Below are 10,000 nucleotides of genomic sequence, written 5' to 3' on the forward strand. Positions count from 1 at the left end.
ATCGTAACGTAACAACGCAACATTGTAACGTAACAACGCAACATCGTAACGTAACAACGCAACATCGTAACGTAAAAACACAACATCGTAACGTAAAAACACAACATCGTAACGTAACAACGCAACATCGTAATGTATCAACACAACATCGTAACGTAACAACACAACATCGTAACGTAACAACGCAACATCGTACGTAACAACACAACATCGTAACGTAACAACGCAACATCGTAACGTAACAACGCAACATCGTAACGTAACAACGCAACATCGTAACGTAACAACACAACATTATAACATTACAAGACAACATTGCATGGCATCATAACATAATATAATAATAATTCAAATGTTTGGGCCTGTAAAATTTTGTTTTTTGTTTTGTTTTTGAGAGGCTGCATTTGTTTGATTAAAATAGCAATATTGTGGAATAATATTTTTTTTATGTAATTTATTCCTGTGATCAGTGTCACACGATCCTTCAGAAATCATTCTAATATTCTGCATTGCTGCTCAAGAAACATTTCTGATTATTAATGTTGTAAACAGTGTTTTTTTTTTTTTTGGCTAATTAGATTTTAAAGTTTAAAACGGCAGCATTTATTTTAAATAGAATATTTTGTAACATTATAAATGTCAGTTTTGATCATTTTAATGTGTCCTTGCTGAATAAAAGTAAAAAAATAAATAAAAATAAATGATCCCAAAACCTTTGAATTATATTATATTGCATTATGCACACAAACAAAAACATAATATATCATTATATATAAGGAAAGTAAATTTTTTTATATTTAATATGACATGGCAAAATATTGACATTTTAAAGCAAGGAAAAAATCTAAACTTAATTTAAAACAAAAGATTTGGTCATCATTTTTGTGGTTCTTTTGCACACTTCGTCTTGTGGTCTTTACAATATTAATTGTACGCTTGTATTTGTTGTGCAGATTGTTCACGACACGCTTGATTAGTCCTAATTGTCATTATGCAGAACGAGTTCATCTCCGTCATTCACCTCCCCGTACACCTGAACTAATTATGCAGCTGTGATTCTGTCTGTTTGCATATGAGTATTTCTGTGCGTTGAATCTCAGCATGATGATGAAAGCTCTCCAGATGCCGCTCAGTGAAATTCGACAAGACCTTTATCGTTTGTACGACAACAATGCCTCTAGCCTGGAATTATGAAGACACAATCTCAGAGACTTGGATATGAAAACCCATTCCAGTTGCCAACGATTAGGCTGTCACTGAGCCAAGCCGCTTTCACACCAAAGGGCACAATATAAACCAAAAAAACGACGACAACAAAACATCCTATCAGTCTTTGTCTGTTTTAACAGCGTCTGAGAGCCTCACTCAAGGCCAGAGAAGCAATCGCTCTCGAGACGCTGGAGGAACGGCTGATTGGCACAACCAGGGCATTTGGTCATTTGTCTCGTAGTTTAGAGACCCGGAGCTGCACCTCAACTGGAAGTTTCAATTGGAAACATTAATTTGCCCTTTCACACAGCTCTCATGGCCGAGGACTTTAGCTGGAAGTGTTTACGATCAGCGTTTGAAATTAACATACGCTACAGCCAATTTAGCGTTTTACTTGCTATGTTTACTCACTTTACTGGGGAAGTTTGTGTAAACCAAACCTGTGCAGATTTAATACAAATACTCAACTCGTCATTATATATTAAATACAGCGTATTGCGCAGAATCTGCTCATATCTGGCTTACTTTAACACACACGTCACTACTCAACATGTAACGGCGCGCTTGTTCATTTGCATTGAAGCAATAGCCAAGATTAAAAGGCATGTGGTGAACAGAAAAGACATTGTTGTTTTCCAACATCTTACATTTTTTTTATGTTCTTTGTACTATATTGATCTGTCCAACTAAAACACATTTGGGGTGAAAAGGAGGAGACGGCTGGATGACAGGATTTTGTTTGAATAAGAATGTATGAAATCCAAATTTTATTATATATATATATATATATATATATATATATACTGTATATATACTGTATAAAGGGTATATATAAGCTGTGACGTACAGGTGAAACTCGAAAAATTAGAATATCGTGCGAATTTATTTCAGTAATTCAACTTAAAATGTGTAACTAATATATTTTATAGACCCATTACATGCAAAGTGAGATATTTCAAGCCTTTATATGTTATAATTTTGATGATTATGGCTTACAGCTTATGAAAACCCCAAATTTTAAATCTCAGAAAATTACAATATTACATGAAATCAATTAAAAAAAAGGATTTTAAAAACAGAAATGTCGGCCCTCTGAAAAGTATAATCATGCATATGCACTCAGTACTTGGTTTGAACCCTAACCTTTTAAGTTGAATTACTGAAATGAACTTTTGCACGATATTCAAATTTTTCGAGTTTCACCTGTAATTAATCTGGTTAATTTATTTTTTACATTTTATTTTATTTCTTTTCTTTTTGGCTAGTAGAAGTTATGAATGGCCGGTAACTTAAAAATTGAGTAGCCAAATTGGCCGGTGAGTGAAAAAGTTAATTTCAAACCCTGTTTACGATGTACTCACTGTGTGTGTGTGTGTGTGTGTGTGTGTGTGTGTGTGTGTGTGTGTGTGTGTGTGTGTGTGTGTAGATCATCCAGGACCGAGTGCTTCAGCAGAGCTCCAGGAGTAATCTGATGTGGAACAGTCATCCCGGCGGTCTCTTCACACACACTCAGTACTCATCCTACCTGGGAGACTTCCCTTTCTTCTACAGCAAACTGGGTAATTGACAATCATCTTCATTACAGCGCATAGTTTGATATGCATATGCATATGAAATTACTCTCCTTTTCAATGCATTATTTAAATAATTAAACACCGTGATGTCTGAGTTGATCTTGTGTCTTTATATATGGTCAGACACTTGCTTGTCAAGTCACCTTCATTTATACAGCGCTTTTAACAATATAGATCATTTCAAAGCAGCTTTACAGTGATAATAGGAGATCACAGTAACAGAGATTGTTTAGGCTTTATAGCAGCTCTAGAATAAAGTTATTGTCCAGATAAAGTTAGTTTTGATTGATTCACTTCCGTTGCAAAGATCATTAGTTATTAACTTGTGGGCCGTTTACACGACATCCTTTTTAATTGAAAACAGAAAACTTTTAATGCGTTCTGCAGCTCATTTGCATGACAACAGTGTTTGGTGGATCGAGAACGCAAACTTGTTGAAGAAAAATGTTATCATCTCCTGAGTCTGTGAGTACGCTGACGGCGTGCACATGCATATTACGCGTTTAGTCTATAGATATGCACGTTTGAATATGTATGTGCGCAGGCGTGTAGTCTTTCTTTACAAATTGACATCGCATAATACAGGATTTGTGTTGTTTCAACGGATCCATGCGAACTGGGATCATTTCATCAAAACATTTTGAACAAGTGAGTGATTTTGGACACAGCAAAAGTTTCTGTTCTCCCAAACTTTTTAGAAACTAGTCCTTGCATGACGTTTTGAGGTTATGTTCAAATGTTTCTGGAATTAATGAGCTTTCTAAGACATGACAGACAGGCATTATGGGACTTTTCAGATCCTCTTTCATCTTTCACAGACGTGGGTCTTCTTGTCAAAGCCTAATTTGAGACTAGCCTCATTCAAAACCCAAGTTGTGTCCCTGGTTCTGTCCTGTCGTCGTCTGATTTATTTTTAAAACCCTCTCCTGTCATCTGTTAATTGCAGAGGTGGCTTGATATCTACAAATTTACCATGTAGCTAAGTGACAACCATTGTACGACTTGATAGATTATCGACCAGCCCTGTGTAATTGGATCACGAAATCCATATTCACAATCTAAAGTGTTGCGTGGCACAGTTGCTAATGCAGCCCACGCTCGCCTCCGTCTTCATCTGCGCTGCTGTCAGGCCAATCAATGTGAAGCCGATGATCGAGCACCTCTTGTTAGTGGGAAAATGCGAGTGTGAAGAAGAAGAAAAAAACGTGGGAACCCTCAAGAATTATCATCTTGTATCTGTGCAAGAATTATCATATTACATCATCACCGTTGCACCAATTAAACATGCTGAGTTATTTAGAGACGAGGAAAGGATGGTGCCAACTGTCTGTTATTATTATCTCATGGGCAATAGTCTTGATCTATAGAGAGATTAAAAACAGTGTGCATGAAATTAATGCTATTATCGTTGATTGTAATTAAACATGTCGTTTGTTTAATAACTGTAAAACTTGGATTAATTATCTCCCATTAAATCACACTTCAGTCATACTCCGTGAAGAGGCCATATTACACCCTTTAACAAAGTCTACTAGAACAGGTTTTCCAGCTTGAATGTTGATTATTTTCCTTATATTCTCCATTGTTGCGGCTCCTCTCTTCCCAGTCTGTCAGTAACGCTCTGTTTACTTCCTGTCTCTATGAAGCCCCTCCTTCTGAAAAGCACACTGTGCTCTGATTGGTCGGCTGGAGCAGTGTGTTGTGATTGGTCGAGCGCTTTGTAAAAAGTTATAAAATTTTACATTTATTCTTATGAAAAATGCACAAAAATACCAATTTAAATTTTTATATGAAATATATATTTTCCAAAACATTTTTTACTCTAAAACTGAGAGAAAATCTAAACAAGTGGTTTTCAATGTTTGACGTTGACATCTCAAAAAATGAGCTTTCAGTAAGAACATGTTTGCCACACGCTTCCACTAGATGGAATTCGTTTCATTTTTGACCACGAACAATACAAGTAAAAAAATGTCAGGACCATTTAATCTTTTCGAGTAATGTCTATAATTTTTGTGTGCTAAAATCTTTACCAAGTTTCGTATCATTCCAATGAAGTAAAAAAATCAAAAATCAAAATATGTGAATAGCACCCGAGGGTTAAAATCAGCAAAAAATATGAAAAAGTTCAATGAATAGGTGGTGCATAGATCTGTTATATAACAATATATCATTTTTGGATGGTTATGATTCCCATCTAATCCTCTCAATCTAATTCTCTTGTTTTCAGGGATCAAGCCGAGTCCTAAGTTCACCGCTGTTATCCATGCTGTCACGCCACTGGTTTCTCAATCTCAACCCATTCTCAAGCTGCTGGTCTCAGTGGCCAGATCTCAGTACTGCGCTCAGGTAAGAGCTCACCTTTACATGCTTGACTAATTCAGGAAATTAATGGGGAAAAAATATTGCATATTTATTAGTATTTGCAGAGAAAAGATCCAAATGAAGATGATTTAAAGACAAAATCTGGCGTTAGTGCTTCGTCATCAATATGTTTTTATTAATCTAAATTTAATTAATAATTCAAATATTTTAATTAATCACATTTAATGAGTGGTTCTCAACCAGGGGGCCTCAGCAAACTTTCACTGTGTCCCAGGATGACTTACAAATATTTAAATTAATAAATTACTACTAAAATATTAAATGTATTACTGTACATATATTTAATTCTTCTACTGTAAAGAAAAAGCTGCTCCATTTCAAACTTTTTTATTTACAGAAACTGGGAGTGACAGTATAAATTAATTTAGAATATTTATATCAATATTTTAATATTTAAAGTATATTTATAACATGACAAATACTCAAAATAATTATATTTAAAATAATATACTTCCACAAAAAGAAGCAGTTTCAACAAAGGAATGTTTTTCAGAGTTTACATTTTATTAAAAATGAATTTACGTTTTTTTTCATTTATGATTAGGCTTTATTTTTTACTTTAAAAAAATAGCAATTTCTCAGCAATTTCTACCCAGTTAATATTTGAATTGATTGATATTCATAGAGACACTTCAAGCTTTCTAAAGGCACATCTCTCATGTCTGTGTGGCAAGTATTCGCTGAGTTTCGGTTCATTTTTGTGACGCGTTTCAGAAAAAAGTGAACGGATACAGAGACGGCAGAATACACACCCTGTTTGTTTTCTTTATTTTACAAAAGCACAAAGTTTTGTCATTATTATGAGTTTAGACTAATAAAAGTAGACCCTTTACAGTTTCGAATGATGATATCTGAATGACAAAAAAATTATGATTTAGCTGCTATGTGGATCAAATTCACCAGAACGCAGCGGCACGTTCGTCCACCCCAGAGGGTTAGAGTATATTTAGTCTTATGTGAAATCATTATAAGGTCCCGTTGGGCCGTGTCGTGGGCTCTGACTCCCTGGTTGAGGAACCACTGCGTTAGGCTTTTTGCTATCCGAACCTTAGGAAAATTACACAATTTGTTTACGCAATTTGATGTGATGAGGTCGCCGAGCGATGTTGTTTCCCTCTTGAAGACGAGTGGATATCTCTCAACGGTAGAAGCGGTTTGAAGCGTCACACTTTGCATCTGGACGCTCGCCTCAGTTTACACCCCTCTTAAACCTCACAGAGGAGAGTTTCCATGGGATCCAGAGCCTTCTGAAGTGTTTACCAGCCTGAGAACTGATACATATTGATTCCTCTCTAACATGAGAGAGAGAGAGAGAGAGAGGGGATTAAACAACTTTTATTTACTCACCTTTTATATATCATACACATTCACAATAATAATATAATACATAAAAAATTAATTAAAAAAAATTTAAATATTAAAAACCAACTGACCCTCAAAACCATAGGTGTAATTTGCGGGTGGGACATGCCCCCACCACTTTTGAAACATCTCGTGGCACGAATGTACCAATACAAATAAACAAAACATCTCCAGTTGACTAGCAGAGCATTCATTTCGCTCGTTTGTTAAATAAGAGGCAATCTAGCGCTGAAATGTGTTGTTTCTGAAATCAAGTGATCAGAGTGCTCGTTGCCGCTGCGATCAGTGGCGCTGATACTGTGTTCTCTTGTGGCTCACGCACAGTCTTCACTCGGACACGCGCTTCAATCCGTTGTGGAGAGACTCTCTATTCGTTCCGGTGAAATGCACACAAACGTGTCCCTGCCTGATATACAACCACTGATAAACATAATCGGTTTTGATGAGAAAAAAAAAAAACCTATACGAGTGCGGATGAGAACCCAGAACCTCTGACACGCTTTGCAAAAGTTCTGCCACTGGACCGTTAAAATACACGCTTAAAATGTGTCGGATCTCATTAAACCCAATGTACTATTTAAATCGATTGCTGGACATCGTGATGTTATTGTACATACATCTGATTTATGATTTAGCATTGTGTTAGCAACTTTTTTATTAAACATTTTTATTTATTTACATTAGTAAGCTACAGGACATCGTCTTTCAAAACATGACCTGCGCGAAAGAGAGAAAAAAATGAATGCGTCTCTATCCCCAGCACATCTCAAACCAAAACCCACACATAAGATATCTGTAAAACACCAAATATCACACAAATGAGTTCATTTATCACAAGTTTGTAGTACGCGAATTCAATTGATTCTTCACCTAAAGAGAGAGAGAGAGAGAGAGAGTGTTAAATTCAACATGTCCCGACTGATTGTGTGAAGCATGTTGCACACACACACACACGCGCGCGCGCGCGCAAGCTGGCGGTTCTCTCAGACCGTCTCCTCTCTCCTCCGCGGGAGGGCTTGAAAAGACTCGAGCCGAACGAACGCTTGGCTTTTGTTTCTCTGGCGGAGCTGAATCTACTCCAGCTGAAGTGCAGGGATGGGAATAGCAATGCTAGGCTCCTTTAGCTACAATGCATCACCCGGAGTCTCTGCGCCGACGAAGGAGGGATATAAATAAACGAGAGGAGAACGACGGGCGTCTTTTGAGCTGGTTCTGACAGACTCTGAGACTGAGATTCGGACCCACCGCTGAGAGTCTCCGCATGTTCCTCCTCCTCCACAACTGAGAGAGATGCTGTGTGCGTTTAAAGACACACAAATAAAAATACCCTTTTAAGTTAGGCATGTGAAAAACTACTTTCAGGGTCCCTGCAGGGCCTTAAAAGTCTTAAAATGCTTTGCATGTCAAGGTCATAAAAAGAAAAAACACAATATAGTCAAAATATTGCCTAATCATCCCTCGCAGTATTAGATATTCTTGATGTTAGGATGACAAAAAGTTTTAAAGTCCCCCTGTGGTGAAAATCCAGCTTGTTTATGTGTCTATGTGGTGTTTTTAATGTGTTTAAAGACAAACAATGTGTAAGTTCATAAGTCGACAGCATTGCTGAGTATTTCCTCCTTAAAACTGCAGTGAACCAAAGACAGTCTCAAACACACGCTTTGAAATCGCTGGTGTTTCTGACGTCACAAACTACCTTGTAACCAATCAGATCAACGTGTGATCGTCAACCAGTGGATCTCTGAGCTGAGCGAGTGAGTGGAGGCGGGGCTCATTCGCATATTCATAGAACTGCGCATACTAAATGAGGCAAGGGTGTCGAGTTACATTCAAGATATTTCTTTAAGGAAAAAACTTTTTTTTTGGTGATCAAAGATGAGTTTTAAGGGATAAAATGATTGACTACAGGAGGACTTTAAGTTTTTAAGTCTGGTCTGCCTCGGCGTTCGTCAATGTCAGAATGATTGAGATGACCAATGAAATCAAAGAAGGCGGGGCTTACCGCTCACAGAAGACGAGTGTGAATTCCAACACGACGCTTTTGTGTAATTTGAAATGTTAGAAGATAAAGCACACTAGATGTGGAAATGCAGCCACGATTATTTCTAAAATTTAACAGATCGGTTACCACACCTTAAAATATTGTTCAGATGTTGTGTTTCAAGACATTTGTCAGACATTTTTGTCCTTAAAACGCTCTTTTGTATGTAGGACTAATTTCTTATCTGCCTCACGCCTCCGTTGCTAATTACAAAACATAGTTTTAGAGCTAGTAAACCGAGGCTTCAGCCACTGATAGCAGATAATGAGTGATAATGCAGTTATTAGAGAGAGAGAATTACCCGAGTCTCAACAGTGTCCGACAGCAGCGTCTCTACTAATAGTGAAATGTAAGTTTATCTGCTTCAAGAACAGCGCTGTTATTTCCTCGCTAGTGAGAAACTTCAAGTAATTTTTAAGTTGCTAAACTATTTTACTGATAAAATCATCAGAGCAGCGCTGACAACACGTTTCTTTGCGAGTGTGTGTCTGTACTGCAAGTGTGTTTTTGAGCTTTCCGTACATAATAAAACGTAATTTTGTGGCAAAAAACATGGAAATAAATTGTTTTTTATCCTATTGTTTACTTTATTTATATATGTGATCAGTGTCACTGTGGGTTTTGGTTCTTCTGCTGTTGTCGGTTGTAAAGATCCTTGAAATAACTGAAATCATTTGGCGAAGTGATATAGAGCTGTAATGCGGTCAAAACCTGCCTGGAACTACTTTATCTGTGCGTTTCACTGAAAATAATTGTGCACCTCACGTCAACCAATCAGAATCAAGCATTCAACAGCACTATAGTATAACATGGAAAGATACAACTAAACATTTAATATTTAACTGTTTTATAATATAAATGTGCCATGCTATCGTCTTCTTTCTACATGATTAAATGTTTTGCATTTTCCCCACATGCAAATAAGAGTAAATGTGTGCATATTTTAAAAATTTAATATTATTTGCAAATAGTTTAAATTGATAACTTCACAACTACATTTAGACCTTTTTCCATCCTTCCGTTTCTTTGTTTCCCTTAAATCCCATTTAATCCTTTAATTATGTAATAAAAAAAGACTTTAAAAACTTTGGTCAAGACATGGTTACATCCTTGAATTATGACAGAGTTTATGTTTTAAACTAGAAACCTGATAGTTGAATCCCCCGAGGCTTCACTCAGGATCTGTCTACATGCTTTAGCAAAATCCAGAGCCGGTCCATGAACACGGTCTGCCTTATCAAAAAATCCAACCTTCAGGCTTTGTTTTGTTTCTAAGAGTTTAAGTAGTTTAATTATGTCTCTGATCTTATTATAGATTATGGAATGCTTAAAGTTTGAAGAGGCCTGATCCTCCTGCGTGTAATATCATTAGACAGTCCAGCTTTCCTGTCTTCTGTTCTGTGCGCAGAGAGCGGCGTGAATCTGCCAT

General features: G+C 36.8%; 1 protein-coding gene across 1 annotated transcript in view; it reads left to right on the forward strand.

Annotated features, from left to right (window-relative positions):
• The window catches only part of LOC309510892 (exostosin-1b), a 115,503-nt gene that overhangs the window by 87,102 nt on the left and 18,401 nt on the right, over positions 1-10,000 (forward strand). Inside the window, exons 5-6 of the mRNA XM_082185869.1 lie at positions 2,636-2,768; positions 5,014-5,132. Coding sequence (XP_082041995.1) covers positions 2,636-2,768; positions 5,014-5,132 — 252 coding nt within the window. The remainder of the gene's footprint in view (positions 1-2,635; positions 2,769-5,013; positions 5,133-10,000) is intronic.

This window comes from Leuciscus leuciscus (genome assembly GCF_965113295.1).
Source record: "Leuciscus leuciscus genome assembly, chromosome: 12".
Classification (NCBI taxonomy): domain Eukaryota; kingdom Metazoa; phylum Chordata; class Actinopteri; order Cypriniformes; family Leuciscidae; genus Leuciscus; species Leuciscus leuciscus.